General features: G+C 39.5%; 1 protein-coding gene across 4 annotated transcripts in view; it reads left to right on the forward strand.

Annotated features, from left to right (window-relative positions):
* Positions 1-1,474: 1,474 nt before the first annotated feature.
* The window catches only part of MED13L (mediator complex subunit 13L), a 298,044-nt gene continuing 279,484 nt past the window's right edge, over positions 1,475-20,034 (forward strand). For 3 of the 4 annotated variants that reach the window (XM_036115853.2, XM_036115854.2, XM_078060931.1), the window contains exon 1: positions 1,476-1,646. In XM_036115853.2, coding sequence (XP_035971746.1) covers positions 1,575-1,646 — 72 coding nt within the window. In that variant the 5' untranslated portion in view covers positions 1,476-1,574. Of the gene's footprint in view, positions 1,647-20,034 lie in introns of all 4 variants that reach the window. The other variant, XR_013443499.1, reaches the window with a different exon arrangement.

The following is a 20,034-nucleotide window of genomic DNA, read 5'->3' on the forward strand; positions in this document are numbered from 1 at the left end:
AGGAAGTGTTTGTGATTGAATGAGTGAGGGAGGGTCTGCTCCCAACACAGTCCTAGTACAGTGCCTGGCAGTTACATTCCGGCACATGGCAAGAGGTCAGGAAACGTTTACGCATTGAATAAATACACACAGTGCCTAGGAGTAAGGGCTCAAAAGGCATTTCTGGATTCGTTGCATAGCGCCTGGTACACAGAAAGCGCTAAGTGGCAGCCGTGGATATCCCTGGGCGAGGCTTATAAAACCCAGTGCAAGAGCTTGGCTTCACTGTGCATGGGTGCAGGGGTTCGAATTCTGCCGCCTCTTCTTCCCAGCTGGGCAACCTCGGGCAAGTGACTTAATCTCTTTGACTTAATCTCTTTGTGCTTCAGTTTTCTTATCTGCAAAACGCGGACGACGGAGTGCGACCACGCCGAGGCACTCCCCGGAGCACTGGGACCGGCAGCCGTGCCCACAGCAGAGCCCCGCCACGCCAGCCGGCCTGCGGGGCCGGGGGCACACGCCGTGGGGGTGTCCGAGCCCTCCGCCGCGGCCGCCACGGGCGTTCCCGGGGCCTGCGGTCGCGCCCCGCCGAGATCTGTGCCCCCGAGGGGGCGGGGCACGGCGCCCACGCGGGGGCAGCCCACGGCAGCCTCGGGTCGGCCGGCCGCCGCCCGCTGGGGAGTCGCGCCGCCGGTACTTCTTTCTCTCTAGCTCTCCCTCCCTCTCCCGGCCGGAGGCTCCAGCCGCGCTCGGCTCAGCAGCGCCGCCCGCGAGCCGCCCGCGAGCCGCCGCCGCCGCCGTCGCCGCCGCCGCGGCTGCCGCTCCGGGCCCCTCCCCCGCCCGCCCCTCGCCCCCCCCGCGCGGCCGGCGCCCGTCACGTGACACGACGCCAGCCAATGGCGGGCCGAGCCGCGGTCGGCGGCCGCCATTGCTGTCAGAGCGAGCAAGCCCGGGGAGGGAGGAGAAGCGAGGCTGACTGGGGAGGAGGGGGGGGTGGGGGAGGAAGAGGAAGGAGGGGACGTCGCTCGGCTGCCGGGGTCGCCCGCTGGCTTCGTCCGCACCCCCCCCTTCGCGAGTTCGCGCTCCGCGGCGGCGGCGGCTCCGAGGCGGCGGCGGCGGCGGCTCCGGGGCTCGCCTCCCCTCACGCGCCGGCGGGGGCCGAGGGGGAGTCGGTGGCTGGAGATAAACAAGGCGGCGGCGGCGGCGGCGGCTGAGGAACAGGGAAGGCGGAGGCGGTGGCCGGCCCGCAGCGCCGGCCCGGGAGGCAGCGGCGGCCCTGAGAGGCGGGGAGGGCGCCGGGCCGCGCGGACAGCGCCCCCCGCCGCCGCCGGAGCCGCGGGAGCCGCCGCCGCCGCCCGAGCAGGAAGGAGCCGCGCGGCCGCCGCGAACCCCCCCGCCGGCCCGGGCCCGCCGCCCCCGGCGCGGCGTCGCCGCGGCGCCTCCCGCCCGCCCGCCGGCCCTCGCGCCCTCCCCCGGCGGCGGCGGCGGCCCGGCCGCCCCGCGCTCCCCGGCGAGGCGCCGCCGCCCGGCCCGGCCTCGCCTCGGACGCCTCGCTCCGACATGCCCCGCTCTGGCGGCCGGGCTCGCGGAGGATCATGACTGCGGCAGCGAACTGGGTGGCGAACGGGGCGAGCCTGGAGGATTGTCACTCCAACCTCTTCTCGCTGGTGAGTAGCCGGGCTGCGGGGAGGGGGGCTGAGTCGGGGGGGGTCCCCGGCCTCCGCCGCCGACCAACTTTCTCCTCCCGCCGCCGGGACTTCGCCCCTCCCTCGCCTCTCCCCGCCGTTCGCCTCTCGCCGATTCTCCCCCTTTTGGATCGTCTCTCCCTCGCCTTGGATCCCATCCAGTGTTTATTTGGCTCTTTAAAAATCATTTGTGAGCGCGGCGCTCGGCGTGGAATTTGCATGTGGAAGTCTCAAAGCTGCGGATTCTGGGTCGCACTTCGAACGCCCACCCTCTGTTGCAATCACACCCCCCTTCCCCTCCCCTTTTCCCCCCCTTTTTTCCCTAAATGTGGAAGGCTTTGCCTTGTGCTGCCCGCGCCCGCGATAAGCAGCCTTTTCCCCCCTTGTCGGATCGGCTGCCCGCCCGCCCGCCTTTTGAATTTTTTTTTTTTTAATTCCATAATGACACCTGCAATTTCGCCCGAAAACAGTTGATTGAATGAGATTGTGTCAGTAAAGGACTCTTGCACCCGAAGCTCCCGCGATTGTAAACATCGACAGCCGCCTGCCTCTCGGGGCTTACTACGCTGGAGAGCCGTAAAGCCATTGCACCGAGCCGACGGAAGGTGGAGGAGGCTTTTGCTTCTTTCTCTCCTCCTGTGTCTTTTAAAAACTGTTTTCTCTATCCTAACAACGAATCCACACACACACACAAAAGCAACAAGCTGGGCGGTTTGATAACATCGCTTTTATCTGCCTTCGCCTTTCTCGCGCTCTCTCTCTGATAATTGACAACTTTTCCTTCGGATTTGAATCGCCTGCCTTAATCTTGAAGCAGTTAGGGTGTCAATTGTTCTCCTGGAAGCCTGGCACCCGACGACGACGTCTAGATTCATCGAAATTAAAAATGTATAGGGCTCCAGCAACTCTTTCCTGGCGGTGGCAGTGACATTTGGTGGTAAATGCCATCTTTGCTTTTTATTGGGTCGTATTACCTAGCTCTGAAAACATTCACCTTGTTAAACCTGGCGTTTAGGCTAATAATTGCAGTGCGTGGTCTTTAAATATGTGCTTTGTGCATGAGTTACTGTATGTATAGCTATGTGCCCGGGAGACTACGAATTTGTTTAAATATTGAGCAAAGATTTGTAAACAGATGTAAGGCAATTATGTTTCAAGCGTAGAATATAATTGGAAAATTGGCTGAACGGTTTGTTTAATTTAGCCTTAAAAAAAAAAAACTTATTTTAAGTTATGTATTCTTTTTGGGGGGACTGCCTTTGGAGAGCATGCATTTTGGAAATTATTTTCTGTAACCTCTGCAGTAGATAGAAGCATTATTTTCTTTTAATCCTTGTTTACAATTACACTGGATAAATAATTTAGTGTTCAAATTGTAATTAGTTACATTTAATTATGGGTAGGCATAGATGCTTTTTTTTTTTCTTTGAAACTAGTGGAGAAATACACATTCTTGCCAACTTTTCAAATGGAAGTGCAATTCTATTAAATATTTCCTTATGCAGATAAAAAACATCAAAACATGTGATTTTTTACCCACAAAGACAGAGTGACATAATATCTGTGCTTTCAGTATACTATATAGATCAGGTTAATTTCTTCTTCCAACATATTTAGGTATTTAATCTTAAAATTTAATTATAAGTTTTAATTCTTCCTTTTCTTACTGTGATAATTTTCCCTTGATCTTTGACATATGGGAATAGAATTCATTTTGCCTCCTCTTTTCTCTCCCTCAGAATATCATTTAGTATCAGTCAGATTCAGAGACTTTAATAGATTAGCAAACATATTGATTAAGGGCTATTTAAAATGGTTTTTTTTTGGTGGCTGGTGACCACATTGATGCTTTAACAGGTAATTAAAATAACCAAGTAGACCAATATTAGGGAGGAGAGAGCCCCGAAATTACCATATATCATTCTGATTGGTAATGGCCTGTGTATATGTGGCTAATTTATATACAGTAGATTTTGTAGACCATTGAAACTGTATATGTGTAGCCAGCCTTTAAGATACATCATTTCTTTTATATTTTCTTTTTTTTCTTAAAGCTGAAGTAAGGATGATAATGTTAAAGAGATAAGATGCTTGAGATTCTTTTGGAGAAACAAGCAATTTTATAATAGGAGAGGATTTTGTGTTTTATGACCGACTAGAGGTTTGTACTTTGGGTATTTCTCTCCTCAACCTTTTTAAACCAGGAATTGAGTGTGTGTGTGTGTGTGTGTGTGTGTGTGTGTGTGTGTGTGTAGGATTACTCATTAGGTGGCAGCTTTGAAATGCAGAACTGAAGAAATTCATGGTTTTTTTTTTTTTTTTTAAGGACTGTAGAATGTCTGCATTCTCTTGTATGTGGAGGGTGGATAAGGTGCTATTTTTTTTTTTAATTGAGAATCAGTTAAAAAGCTGCTGATAATGTAAAGTTTTGCTCATTCCGAATGAAGAGTTTTCCTTGAAAATCTGATGCAGCAGGGGCCTAGAATATTAAAAATATGTTGTCTAAAGTACATTGTATAGAATAGTTAATTCCAAAGGAGATAAAGTCATCCCCTGTTTAAAATAAAGCATATATTACAAGAACTCTTGAAGAGATAAGATAATAATACGATAATAGCATGTATTTTTCTTTTTGGCCTGCAGTTTTTTTGAGCAAAGTATTGTTTATAGAGAATTTACCTAGATACTCATATTAATGTGGATTGAAATATAAACTAGAGCTTAAAGTTCTGTACCACACTAATGATCCACCCACTTTCTGTTACCTTGAAGTGTTCATTATGGCTTAGCAAAAGTAGATTGTGCAATAAACTGCCTTAAGATTTTTGTTAGTTCTTGTTTTGCTTTCTGATTTTCTACTGCATGGTATCAGATTTCCCAAATCCTCTGTCCCCCACCGCCCACCCCCATTTCCTAACATAAAAAATGCCATTGTGTATGTATGATATGGGTGATTGTATGTGTTTCTTATTCTTAACGTTGTGAGATTCGTAGCTCCGGCATTAAATGCATGCCTTGCTGTTAACCTTTGTGACTCAAAACTGTTTTCTCAAGTTGTCCATCACATTTCTGGGAGACTCTTGTTATATATTCACTCAGTTATAATTCAGTTAAGTGTGTTAAATCTTGTCTTTTTGGAAAGTGTAACAGTGCACCCTATGGTGTGTCAACTCACCCTTGAAGGAAGACATAATTTCGAGATAGAAATATATCTTTAGTTTTGCTTCTTTAGTTTTGTTTCTCTATTGAGATCATATGGAGGAAAGTAATTTTGTGTTAACTAGATTTAAGTATATACTCTTTGAGATGGGGTGATCTAATTCTTAAGTATGTGTGTTCCACCTTCAGGGTTGTTTTATTTGCTTAGAATCTTCCTGACTATGGGGTAATTGGGTGATGATATCAAATTTTCCCTCCCTGAATTTGAAACACACGTACACATATTAGTACATACTTCCTGTGAAGGACCATTAATTCTGTATCTGAAGCTTTAAGGTAATCTGTTGTTGACCTGCTCTCTTTTCTCTTAGGAGATTTATATTTTTGCAGAGAGGGAAGATAGTTGTAAATATAGAAACTTTGGGATCTTTTCTTTTGAGCTAGAACAAATGGGGAGGGCTGTAAGTTGAAAATGAGCAAAAGGAATGAGTTCTTTCATCTTCTCAAGTGCCAAAATACATACACAGGGTATTTTTTCATCCCAATTGCCAATTTTAGTATTTAAACATAAAGCATCTTTTTTTCAGGGTGGTTTATTTTCTTTAATGAAAATATTTATAATTTGCTAATGTATGTTTTCTGTTTAGCATTTTGTTGTTACTAGCACATGGTGTTACAGTATTTATATATTTTTAATAGCAATAATTGCCACCCGGTAATAGTTGCCATATTAACCTCCAATTGCTAGTAAATATTTTTAAGTACATAATAGACAGCAATTTAAGGCATAGTGTAGCAGTTTACTGGACCGTTTTAAAGAGCCATTTGTACGTGTGATGAGTTCATAATTTTAAAGAGAAAATAATGCACCTAAGACTTGCATGCTACAAAATAATGTTGCTGTCTTACTGCTTGAAGTGCTCATTGAGAGGAAGTTAGGTTGGGACTCTTCTTTGTGGGAATGAAGGCCTGGGGGTGCCTTTAGGATATAAGTGTTTATTGAGTTTATCCTAGGTGCTTATATAGCTTGGCATTTTCTTTGGAATGTTTTGGTCATTTTTTTTCATGACTGTATTAGGTATTTATTTGGAAAAAAAAATCTCTTAAGGCATTCTTTTAGAGAAAATTAAGTTATAGTAGTGGATTAATTACATATGTAAAAATGGATTCATCTTTTTTGTTCACTGGCTAATTTAGCCTTATTAATTGTATTCATCAGACACTTTCAGAGATCTCCTCTACTCTTGAGATTAATAAAGAAGATACTCTGTCATCAGTTTGTACTATATGCTATAAATTAAGACAACCATTTGCAAAAGATAAGTACATTTTTTTTTTAAAAGATAAGTACATTTTATAGTTATGTTTGCCAGATTACTTAAAATTGAGATGAAACTCAATGTAAATAGTAAAAAGATTGCTTATCTGGATTTTTTTTTAATGAACAGTTAATACAGCTGTCAAAAGTTTGATTCAGAGATAGACTAAATATTTTTCTGAAATGATTTGACTTACTTTTGATAGAATAATAATGTTCCCTGCTTCAGTAGTAGAAGGTACCGATGTGTGTTTTGTTTTTGTTTTTTTTTCTGGAAGTGGGTAATGTTTATTTCATAGAAACTAGCCAGTGAGAGAGATCAGACAAAGTTTATGAAAATTAAAAATATGGTTGAATATTGGGTATTATTACTGAAATGTGCATTGCAGCTATTAAAAATTGAGATAAAGACTTTCTGCAACATTGTTATTAGCGCCATTTGTTTGAAATGTATTGTGTGGTAATCTGCTTTATAAACTATTTGTGTTGTGTAGTGTTGGTCACCAGAATTTCTGTTTTGTGAGAAATAACATTTAATGCCTCGCAAAGTGAGGTAATTAGGTAGCCTTAAAATGTGCTTTGGCTTATAGTTAAAAAAATTCATACACACCCATACACGCGCATGTTTTGTTGCATAGGACTTGCTTAGAGTTTTGGAATTAATATTTGTAATGTGTTCTTGGAATTTAGAACTTTTTTTCCCTCTTGAATCATTTAACTTCTTTCTGATCCTGTTCAGATAATTTCCTTTTATAGTATGTGCTTTCATTGTTTATTTGAAAGATTTGAAGCTGTTAGCTTTGTTCTGTTGGGGGAATTCACTTCATTACATAGGGGAGATGATTTTCCATTAATCTTGGTAAATATTAACATAAATGAGGAATTGTAAATTCAGACTCATTTGCATGAATGAAATATGTATGCATGCCCAATTTTTGTTTAGTATGAAGTCACTTATGTACATCAACATAGTTTTCTGTCTTTTCTTTAGTTGATATAAAAGTTTTAAATTCATTTCAAATATTGTGGTTGGTGTTTATTTCTGACGGTTCCCTCACTCTGCTACAATGTTTTATTCTTTAATTTTAAAAATCATTTGTAGTATAGATTAGATTTTATCCCCATAAATTGGCTATCATAGTCTTCTTTTAGGAGCGCCTGTTTTGCTTGCATTTATGTTAGCATGCTTTAGTTATGTTTGTTGGAATAAAGTTGTTTTCCTTTTTTGAGTTAATAAAATGTCTTTCAGAGTACATTTGGATTTGATTCTGGAAAAAAGAGGAAAGATGACTTTTTATTTTTCTTTCTAGATGAGAATTAGGAGAGTCAGTCTAAGGGAAAATGTTATGTCATTGTCCATCTCCATACTCTGGTTTATTATGTATATTTCTGAATGTTTATTTTCTTATTGGTGAATTGTGGTAGAATCCTATTAAAAACGTATTTTTACTACTGTGAAATAGCACAGAGCCCTGGTTGACAGCTTTCTACATTTTGTACTTTTTCCAGTACAGTGAAATTCCATTACTGTTGAAGGAACCTCCTGAGTTGATTATATTACAATTTCATTTGTGTCTTTATTTTGCATAGTTTAGATTTGTAACTTTAACTTAAGAAATGGAAAGGGGAAGATAAAGAGAATTAGGTAAACTTGCAGGTAAATATTTTCTCATTCATCACTAGATCTCTTTACTGTAATAGTTGAGTCATAATTTGTCCTGAATCATTGCATCAATTGGATATATTTAAGACATTTGGTATTTAAATTTGAGGAAATGATTTGTTTTAAATAAAATATATAATTGTGAATAGAGTTTTTATAATATTGAGTGGGAATTTCAAAGATTGATCATCTAAAGGGTATATTAAATTGCATGAAAACTGTTTTGATTTTTTTCCCCCCAAAGGGCATTGATAAGTTTCTGAGGAAGTATTTTTGTGTAAGACACATGAAGCTTCCTCATAGAGTTCTACATTATTTCATTAAATAGGAAAGATGATTAAATCCATCTGGGTTTAATTTGAGAGCTAAGAAGTAAAGTATTCAAAAGAGTATAATTGGTGTGAAAAAACATTTTGTGTTGGCAATTCTCATGATTGAATTTTAATGTCCTAAAGAGAAATAAGGAAAAACATATGTATATCTAACTCAGGAACCAGCTCCTAGTTTATTTTTTTATTATTTATTATTTTTTTTCATGTATATATATGCCTGGCACAATCCTACTCATCTTTTAAGTAGGTCAAATATCACCTCCTCTGTGAAGCTTTCCCTGACTCTCACTGGCAGAACTAGTCACTCTTGCTCCGTATATGTACCTTCTTCTATGTACCTGTGATAAGCACATGAGGTTTTGTAGGGCAGTGACGCTGTCTATATCATCTTTGCATTCTCTTTAATAGTTAGACCTTCATTAACTATTTGTTAAATAAATGAATTACTGGACAACTATTCTCTTCTCTATCTTATTCCTAAGGGAGTTCTCATTGCTCATTTAGGTCCTGATCACATTTATGTTATTTTTCTTTGAACTTACTTAGATTTTTAGCTCTGTATTCTGAATATGTATTTTCTAGGCCATATGTACTGTGGCTTGGTAATATTTTAGGTGAGTTCTAACCTTTTTTAAAGAGAATTCCAACTGATCAAGAGATGTGTGCTTATCATACATCAAAGGAATAGGAATTTAGTTAGTATTTAGTTTTCTGTAGTGTGGTAGGCGACCTATAGATTTTGGAACCTGTTAGAGATTTTGTTTGGGACTTGATCTAGAATTCCTTCATTTTCATTCTTTAAACTGTACGGTAGGGCTTTTGCTCAATCTTCAGTTTAGGATTACTTTTCATGAGCCCAGCATAATGGGCAGTGAATGGTAATGGGGAAAATTGAGTGGTATTCACATTTTTTATTAGTGACTAACTAGTAAGATCAGGTTGGTTGCATTATGGTTATGTGCCTCAGAATAGGGCGGGAAATACGAAAGATCATTTTTGAGTACCTTTTAAGGAAAGACTAGAGAATGTTTTTTAATAGGAAGAGACTTCTAACAAATTACAACTCAGGTCAGAGAGTAGCCCTAGGCAGTTCACTAGGAAGTTGCAATGGCAAAATTAGTTGTTTTAAGTATGGCAGTTATGTTGTATTTGTACTTGTTTTAGGGGAGCAGAAGATTAAATTGTTCTTGTGTCTTTCCTCATAAATAAGCCATTGAGAAGAAAAACTTGAATTTTATCTTTGGATGTTCCAATTTTTCATTTGTATATATGATTCACAGTTGTGTGGTGTGTCTTTAATATGCTGAGTGATTTTGCTGTACCAACCCTAAGCTATGACTGGCTGAGCCTGGAAATTGAACTATGGCTCTTATTTGGTAGCTTAAGCTATTAATTCCTTGGCAGCTCCAGAGTGCTCTTTGAACTTTAAATAGCAGTTCTATTAACATTTTGAGATTTGTCTCAGGGAATGTCAGAAATAGTACTTAATAAATATCTTTTTCTTCTTAAAGACTAAATCATGTTTTACTCTGACACGGATGTCACAACCCTTACTATGTTTTGAACAAAGTATGTATTCTCAACTACTGGCTAATTTCTATTTTCCATTTCATAACGCAGCAACATCTAAAAATACTGTTTAGACCTTGTTGAAGAAGTGAATTCCCCCACCCCCAATTGTAGTTTTTGTATTAGTCAAGTGGAATATGAATAGAGTCCTAAGTTTTTATCCAGAGGTGTGGAATTTTACATGTAGGTGTTCTTCAGCATTCTAAAATATTTAAGAAAGTTAATTTCTGAGTTTTTTTTTTTCCATTTAAAAACTTACCCTTCTGTTGCTACAAATGATTGTTAGCTTATTTATGTTGTGTTGTACTTGATTACTTGTGTTATTTATGGCAACATTTTTATGGGAATGAACTTATATTTATTGTTCCTGTTTAGAATGTCAGGAGCACCTTTCCTCTGACTGTAATAGTGCTGGCAGTCAGAGCAGGCACTCCCTAAAAACCCTTCTTGGCCCCAGGCGGCGGGGAGTGAGGACAGCCCAGCACCTAGGCCCTTTTCTAGGCCTTGGAGAGAGGATTGCTATCAGAGAGGCTTGAAGAGAGTGTTGAGAGGTGCAGATTGGCCTCCCCCATGGGAAGAATTTTCCCTTCCCTTCCTGCTTCCTCTTTGATACACTTTTATTAAAACTTTGAGAATAGTGGCAGATCCTGTGATGTCATCAGGAAAAGATTTTTGTATTTCTTTGTCCTTTAGCTCTTCCCTTACCTTTTTTCCTTCACTCACCATGAGAGATATGGTTTCTACTTGCTATTTTTTGTGGTAAATGAGGACAATGAAAAAGAGAATTGGGGGTGAGATTGGATGGGGTAGCCAATAAACTACTATTTAGAAACGTTAATTTCTTATATGTTATATTTGAGAAATTCAGGACTTACAGAATTCATTTTTGAATAATGTATATACATCAGTAGTGATTAAGATCTGGCCTTGGGCTTATAAAAGGGCTAATGCTTTGCTATGTGGGGATAAAAAACCTACATATAATATTTAATTTCTAGGATGCTATATGATGAGTGCAGAGGAAGAGCATAGGACCTGTAGCCAGAAAAACTCAGAAGGGGAGTTTTAAACTGGATCTTTTTTTTTTCCGTCTGTTTTTTTTTTTTTAATTATTATGTTATGTTAATCACCATACATTACATCATTAGTTTTTGATGTAGTGATCCATGATTCATTGTTTGCGTATAACACCCAGTGCTCCATGCAGAACATGCCCTCTTTAATACCCATCACCAGGCTAACCCATTTAAACTGGATCTTGAAGGAATTCCTAGAGAGGAATGGAAAGGACATTCTTTGGAAGCTCAGTTGACAACTCTAAGTCTGTCCTTGAGAATATTTGCTGAAGTGGTATGTAGGAGAACACTTCTGATTTATGGTCTTGGTTCTTGGTTTCCTTTTAAAAAAATTACAAAATGTTGAAATCTGGGGTGCCTCGGTGGCTCACTCAGTTAAGCATCTGCCTTCAGCTCAGGTCATGATCTCAAGGTACTAGGATTGAGCCCCACATTGGGCTCCCTGCTCAGTGGGGAGTCTGCTTCTCCCTCTGCGCGTGCCCCCCATTTGTGCACACATACTTCTCTCAAATAAATAAATAATTAAAAAAAATTTATTTGACAGAGAGAGACACAGCAAGAGAGGGAACAGAAGCAGGGGGAGAGGGAAAGGGAGAAGCAGGCTTCCCGAGGAGCAGGGAGCCCGATGGTGGGCTCGATCCCAGGACCCTGGGATCATGACCTGAGCCGAAGGCAGATGCTTAACGACTGAGCCAGGCACCCCAATAAATAAAATCTTAAAAAAAAAAAACAACTTACTGAAATCTAATTTTTGTTAGGTGGAAAACTTGAAGTGTGGGCAGGCCAATTTGGATTAAGAAAGGGTGATGTTAAAATAATCAGTTTTCTAAAATAATTCAGTTCTGAACTTTAAAAAAAAAAACAGTGCTATATTACGCAAAATGCTAATGACTAAAGTGACAAATATTTCAGAAACTGGACAGACGTGAATCTTAAATGAGCAGATGGGATATGAAACTAAAAGCAGGAGATAATCCAAGACGATATAGAAACTATTATGAGAAATGAATTGAGGAAAAACAAGTGTGTTAAATGGTATTACATTTAATAATGTGTTTAAAAGCCTTTCTAGGATTGCTCTCTTAACATAGACAAACTAGAATTGTTGAACTGTGTAACCCATCCTTCTTTAAATTTTGTGCATTTAAAACAAATTAGATTTCGGTCCAGGATTACTTCTCATGAAGCCTAGACATTTAAGTCATGAATGTATGTGTTATATGTGCTTTACAGTTGACTATAATTCGCTTTCTCTGTAATAAAAATAAAGAGAATAATGATTTTTGGACACAGTCATAGTGGACCTTGAAGGGAAGAGAGGTAAGGAGTGAAAGATGGGGAAGTTTGCTATTTGGATGGCGGAGTACTGAACTGAAATCATTACATTTGACTGTTGAGGGTAGACTCTGGATTCTGGTGGGTTGCAGAATGAATGAATGGTACACTTTTCAGCTGAAGAAGCTTGATTGTGAAATTGGGAGTGGGGAGGGAAAGAGATCGAAAGGCAGATTGAAGGAAAGTTTTTAGAATGCAAGAGCCTCATTTGTGTTTGTGGACTTAGGAGCAACAATAGTGGAGGGGCAGAAAGAAAGATGGAAGATAGAAGAAGGGTTGTTAGTTGATGAAAGGAGTCTGGTGGGAGTTGGTGGTAAGAACCCAGACGATGGCTGGGGTTAGTGCTAGAAAAGAGTAAGACCCCTCAAATCAAAGATGTGAGGTTGTAAGATGTGTGTGATTAAGTGTGAAGTCAAGTCTCAGTTGTAGCTTGAGTGCTTTTCAAATTCAAAGATTAAATAAATATATTGAGCTTGAGCCTAAATTTTTACTTGATGTGCTTGTTGTAATCAGCCATCTTTATTTTTTTATTTTCCTTTAATGGTCATTTTAAGTAGGTCAGATGTCATCTTCTTAATTTGTACACTTCAGAATTATAAAGTTAATTCTGAGCTAGTCATACTAGAATCGACACACATCTGCCCAAATGAGAAGTGCTCTTCAAAGTAAGCCTCCTTGAAATATGTATCAAATACAGTGTCGTTGTCCATGTTTTTCTGGTTCTTTTCCTTTGGAATTGCTTTTAGAGTTTAGTCAGCCACTCCAGAAAATCTTATTTTAAGGGATGCCTCTTTGGTCAGTGTCTTTTCTTCTCTCTTTGTAATTTACTGTGTTCTGCTTTTTGCTCTAAATTGTTGCCCAAACCAGCAGCTTAGTACCTTATGATGGGGTTCTTACTGATGATGAGCAAAAATCCTGGGAAGAACTCTACTTTTGGATATATGGCATACATACATTGTAGATGTGTGCTAAGAATTGCTGCCCTGCTCTTATACAGCTGCTTCCCAGGTTCTGAGTCTAGTAGTTCAATGTATTATGTTTTCAGACAGTTTCAGTGAAGGTGAATTTAGTGGTATATTAATTGGTAAGTCTGGGTATTGGGACAAATTAAGTGGAGGTGGGATTTTTGCTTTTTGGGGATCAAGGCAAATTATCATAAAGGGGGAGTAGAATTGTAAAGTTGTACCTCGTCTGTCTAGTGAAGATCAGATACCATCCTGAGGTCCATTTTTAGTGAGACTGAAGTAATCATTAAGAAAAGCCTTGGGATAAATAGAAAAAGTATCCTGTTGAGATAATCTCTTAAGATTTTAGCAGAAAGTTTGAGACTGAAGTTTTTACCTTGCCTTTTACTGTTGGTTTACTCATCTGAGACTATCTAGTATGCCATCTTGTATTCCGTAAATGCTCTTTAGCAATTCTTCCACTGGTGAAGATTAGGATACAGAGCACTCATGTGTATTTAGAATTTCACTTTCTTGTGATCTGCTTTAGTTTTCAGTGGAGGGGAGGTGTAGAGGGTATTTCAACTATAACAGTCATGCCTATATTAGTTGTTTAGATTATGAGTTGCAGTGGCAAGTATTTTCTATTTTTGGATTAAGGAATATAATGAAATTTTCTCAGTCAGCTTTATTTTTATGTTCTTCAGATTACATGGGTGAGTTTATTTGTAATTCTCTTTTTAAGTTCTTTTCACATTAAAAAAAAAGGAATTGAGGGGCGCCTGTGTGGCTAAATCGGTTAAGTGTCCGACTCTGATTTCGGCTCAGGTCATGATCTCAGGGTTGTGAGATTGAGCCCCATGTCGGGCTCCATGCTGGGTGTGGAGCCTGCTTAAGGTTCTCTCTCCCTCTCCTTCTCCTCCTCCCTCCCCCCTTCTAAAAAAAAAAGGAAAAGGAATTGAAGTCCTTTCAAAAAATGTGGTGTTATAATCCTAGAGCTATAGATATCTTAGGAACATTTACTTACATGATAATTCTCAACAACAGGTACTTTTTAATTTTACAGATTTATAAAGCACCTGAGCAGTTTAACATTTAGAAGTTATATCAGAGCATAAATCTACATCCATCCCAGCTGCTTAAGACCATAAATATTTATCTTTTGAAATATAAGTTCTTAACTAAACTTTACTTACTAAAAGCATTTTTTAAAGTGTGTTGGTTTACATACAAAATGTAATCATCTGTGTGGATTGAATCAAATGTCCTGATCCCAAGGAGATTAAACTTATTATATGTCTGTAAATTACTTGAGAGAGATATGTATGAAAATGATATTTTGTTGCTGTTTGGTGATACCATGGTGAAACTGAGGTTTGTAACCCAGACAGATGGTGCTATTCTTGAATCTGTCTGCAGGATCCTATAACATTTAATTAAACAGTGGAATGATTCTCATGAGAACTCATATTTTGATATGTGTAAGCTAATAAACTGGCTTCTTTAGTAAGTTTTATAAATTTGAGCTGAAAAAGAAGTATTTACTTGTTCTTAGGAAAGTTTTCTACTGAATCTGTTAAGATGACTAGCTTGTTTTGGTAGTTTATTTGGTAATCTTAAGGAATATTCTAGGTGAAACAATGAATGAAACTCACTAAGGGAGGCACTTACCTTTTTTTTTTTTTTTAAAGATTTTATTTATTTGTTTGACACAGAGGGAGAGAGAGCACAAGCAAGGGGAGCGGCAGGCAGAGGGAGAGGGAGAAGCAGGCTCCCTGCCGAGCAAGGAACCCGATGTGGGCTCAATCCCAGGACCCTGGGATCATGACGTGAGCCCAAGGCAGATGCTTAACCAACTGAGCCACCCAGGCGCCCTGGGAGGCACTTAACCTTCTAAAGGAGCTTTGAGTTTGTTGCCAAACTTTCTCATATGGTGGGTGTGATACACTGTTAAGAATCCAAAGAGCTGACTTTAACATATTCCAGAAACTCTGAGAAATTTGGTGATATATGTTAATGTTCATTTTAGAAAATTACTATTGATTTAGATTCCTTGTGATCCACCTTACATTTTAATATTGGAATTAAAAATAGAAATGTTTTGAACTACCCAACCTAGTTTTAATAAATTATGTGGATTGAACTTTAACTATTTTGTAAAAGTTTGATTTCAGTGGTAATAATGTATGGTTGAGATGAATAAGTTTGTCAATTACATAAATAAAACATATGTCATCCAACATTTCTGGACATTCTTGTCAATTATTCTTTCATGAGATACACTTTTTATTTAATGCCTAGTCTTTAATAGAAGGGAGACAAGACTGAAAGGTGATGTTTGATGCCAGATTGGATGACATGAAGAAGCTGTAAGTTTATTCTGTATGCACTGGGGGGATGCCTAGAGGGTTTTAAGGAGGATAATTACATGATCGGATGTATGTTTCAGAGAGAAAACTCGTGTGGGCTCTGTGGAGTGTAGATTATAATAGGGAGAAATCAAAGGCAGAGAGAGAAGGCTCCTAGAGTAGGCTAGATGTGAGAAATCATGCAGGGCTAGTAGGAGTGGAAAGAGATAAATGGATCGAGTGATATTTTGGAGGTACAACTGATAGGACTTGGTAACCAATTACATATGTCATGGGAGAGGAGCCAAATGGCAAACAGATGTGTTCTTTCTTGGTCTTATGGCATTTGCATTCTTGTATATGTAAAACAAGGAGGAAGAGTTGGAAGCATCTATGTGCTATAGTTGTTAGCAGAAGACTTATGCTTTGATCACAGGTATGCATATATGAAAGTATTCACTGAGCCTGGGTCCTTGCTGTTAAGTCCTACAGAACTCAAAAAGTTTTAAAATTAATTATGGACAGGATCTTGGGGCAAAAGGCAGGGGATAGTGAAAAGAAAGTAAAAACAAACGTTAACATCTATAACCTGCCTGTTTTCAGAAAAGATTTGAGGCAATGAGAAGATTTCTCTTTCAAGTTGAGAGTGAGATTTATAAGAGGAAGGAGGGGTGGAGAAAAAACGTGGGGAGGAAGGGAGAAGGCAAGGCCTGTAGGGTGGATGGAAAAGGGCCTTTGGAGAGGTGTGGGTGGTGATGGTGGTGGTTGGAGGTGGAATTAATATTTTGGCAGAGGAAGAGCTAATGCAACTTTGATGATCAGAAATGGGCATGGAGAAGCCCCGACAGGAAGAAAGAAAATAGAGGTGTGTGTGTGGGGGTACCCTAACTACATAGCCTTTATTATGTGTAGAGCGTTTGCTTCTAATAGTGGTAAGCTCAGGAAGCAGATTACATATTTTCTCTGCAAATCTGTTTTTGGATGTTTTCATTGAGTTTTTTATTTAAAGGTCTTGGTTACATTTCATATTGGTGATATTTTTGGTAGGAGGAAGAAATAGACTTGTAACCCTGTTTTTCTTCTTGCCTTTCTGGAAATTGCCGATTTGTAGGAATTGGTATAGTGGATAGAATAGAGAAGATACTTGTGAAGACTCCAAACAGTGTGTGTCTTTGGTGCCTCTTCCTCATTCTAACTTTGAGTTCCTTTAAATTTTTATTCTTGCCATTCTGTTTTTGTTTCCTCAGCACTTAGCTTCCTGATTGTACAATATTTTTATAGGTATTGAGAGTGTGATTGTTATGCCATGTCATGTCTTTACCTCGCATTTTGGGAAAAGTTTTCACTTTCTCTGTCTCTCTCTGCTGGTCCCTCCATACCCCTTTCGTTTTTCAGCACATTCCTGGGCTCCCTGGGCTGTGGCGCCTTCCCTGCCTGTGCTGCACTTTTACTTGGCAGTGCCAGTTCTCAGTGAAAGCACTAAAATGTACATATGCACTTCAGAACTCTTTGCTGTAATCTCCTTGGTGTGGTGGGGATCTCTCCTGGTGTTCTGAGTGCACTTACTGGCGCAGCGTGTGCTATCCATTGTCAATTGGCTGTAATTCATTCAGCCTTCCCATGTGGGTAGATTTTCACTTGGCTACCCTGAAGGTGGAGAGTTGGCTTTCTTGCTGCAGTTGTCATTTTTCTTTAATTTCTCTCCAAGTGAGGTAGTAACTAATGAAATATGAAATATTTCCAAGAAATGTAACTTCCAAGAAATTAAAACTATAAAAATGAAAACAGTCAGTCCATTAGATCAGATTTACCCCAGCTCATCCATTCTTGTTAATGTTCCCTTTTTGTGTACATAGAGGTAATCACAGTATAAATATAGTTCTTCATTCAGCTGAATTCACTCACACATTTTCCATGTGGTTACAGTTTTGTAGTTATAATTTTAAAAGAAAAGTTATGTATTTTATATATTTAATAAAAAATTATGTAATTAGTTTCAAATTCAAACAATATTCAAATAATAAAACATGAAGGTTCCCTGCCCCCATGGGGAGGTAACTACCAGTAGTTTAATTTTCGTCATTCCAGAGTTTTTCTTTTGCGTATGTTTGTGTGCATATATACATATGCAGTTTCAAAATTGTTTTTATTAAATATGAGTACATAAAAGTAGTATGTATAAATCACGTAGAAAGAATCTTCGTGACAAAATGAACACCCATGTGCCTAATATTCAGAGTAAGAAAAAAAACATTTTATCGTTTGCATAGTCCTGTGCTGCCCTTCCCTTCCCATTCTTTCTTCTCCCTTCAGAGGTTAACAGTTATCCTGAATTTTATGTTTATCTTTCTGTTTTTTTTTTCTTTTAAGTAGGCTCCACACATAGCGTGGAGCCAAATACAGGGCTTAAACTCACAACCCTGAGATCAAGACATACGCTGAGATCAAGAATCGGACGCTTACCTGACTGAGCCACCCAGGCCCCCCGGTCTTTCTGTATTTTTTTTTTTTAAATCTCTTATTTTATTTTTAAGATTTTATTTGTCAGAGAGAGAGTGCGGGCGCACACAAGCAGAAGGATCGGCAGGCAGAGGGAGAAGCAGGCTCCCTGTGGAGCAAGGAGTCCGATACGGAACTTGATCTCAGGACCCTGGGATTGTGACCTGAGCTGAAGGCAGATGCTTAATCGACCGAACCACCCAGGCATCCTTCTTTCTGTATTTTTAAAAAAGTTTTAATTATGTATGTTTAGAATGTGTGTGTATATATAGTTTTGCATGTTTTTGAGCTTTTTGCAACTTGGTTTTTTAGTCGAATACTACTTTCTAACAGTGTGGATTTATAATTCACTCCTACACCCGTTTCTGCATTCTGTTGATGATGGGCATATTTATAGTTTAAAAAATCACGGGGGAATAATTCTCCAACTTCTCCTGTAACATGCGTTTTCTGCTTAACATTGTCTGAAGATACTTTAAAGTCAGCAAATTTAGATATACCTCATTTTTCTCTGTGTGTTTTTTAATTTAATTTTATTTTTTTAAAGATTTTATTTATTTATTTGACAGAGAGAGAGACAGTGAGAGAGGGAACACAAGCAGGGGGAGTGGGAGAGGGAGAAGCAGGCTTCCCGCTGAGCAGGGAACCCGATGCGGGGCTCGATCCCAGAACTCTGGGATCGTGACCTGAGCCGAAGGCAGATGCTTAACGACTGAGCCACCCAGGTGCCCCACTATATGTTTTTTTAAACAGTTGGTATTCTGCATTATAGGATGGATGCACTATTGTTTGACCCTCAGCTGTGAGAAACATAGGTTAACTTTTTTTTTTCTGAATTAGTACGGTTATGCATTAAATTTTGATAGTTATAGCCATAAATTTTTTAAAAACGTGTCAATTTACATTCCTATGGGCAGTATAGAAATGTCCATGTCTTCTGTCCTCGCCTCTAATGAAACGTATCATATAAATTTTTTCTACTCTGTGTAAGAAATATCTTAGTATTTTTGTTTTCAGTTATGTATTTCTAATGAGGTTATGAACATCTTTTCATATATATGGGTATGCATATTCTTGTGATTTTTCTTATTTTTTAAAAGCTTTTAATCTGTAAAAAGCCTTTTTGTTTTCCTATTTAAAATTTCCAATCATTGGGGAGCCTGGGTGGCTCAGTCGTTAAGTGTCTGCCTTCGGCTCAGGTGCGGGGCCCCTGCTTCTCCCTCTCCTACTCCTGCTTGTGTTCCTGCTCTCACTCTCTCTCTGTCAAATAAGTAAATAAAATCTTAAAAAATTTCCAATCATTCACTAATAGGAATCTGTATTTCAAGTTAGATCTTACATGTTACACACATTGTTAGAGCTTTTGCTGTTTCTAAAAGTGCTTATTAAATGCCTGGAATTGTCTAGTTGCTTGCCAGCCACATGCATTTTCTCATCAAGGTCCTGATGAGGTAATACTGTTCCCGTTTTTCAGATAAAAAAACTGAGGCAAGAATTTTAAGTAATGTAACCAATGTCACACGGCCAGCAGATGATGGAGCTGTCACTGACTTCAGAGCCTAAACACACTTAACCAGTGTGTACATATTGTGTGCTCTTCTTTTTCCTATCTAAATTCTTGAAGGGCTTCTATGAAGCTCCTCCTAGCTATTCCAAGCATTATTGGTCTCTTTATTTTCTGAGCCTTTTAAAAATTAACAGTGTAGACCATATAATATAGTGCAAGCATGAAGGTAGAAATCACTGGAGCATATAGATTTGCCTGAGATTAATGGAGTGATAATACAGTTTACATTTTTTTAAAGTTTCATCAGAGATTAATGGAGTAATAATGCAGCTTAAAATTTCTTCCCACAGATAGGGAGATAGATTTTTTTCTCCTAGAATGCTTTATTCCAAATTGAGCAATCATTTGGAAAATGAAAAAGTAGGATAGTTTATTGTTTTGATTGATGACTGGGGCAAGATAAAAACCTAGGTGACTGCATAGTCTCAAAAAAAACCCCAAAAAACTTAGAGGGGCTCCTTGGTGGCTCAGTAGGTTAAGCATCCAACTCTTGATTTTGGCTCAGGCAGTGATCTTGTGGTGGTGAGATTGGGCCCTATGCTCAGCAGGAAGTCTGCTGG

Source organism: Halichoerus grypus, chromosome 13 (assembly GCF_964656455.1).
Source record: "Halichoerus grypus chromosome 13, mHalGry1.hap1.1, whole genome shotgun sequence".
In the NCBI taxonomy this organism is placed as follows: domain Eukaryota; kingdom Metazoa; phylum Chordata; class Mammalia; order Carnivora; family Phocidae; genus Halichoerus; species Halichoerus grypus.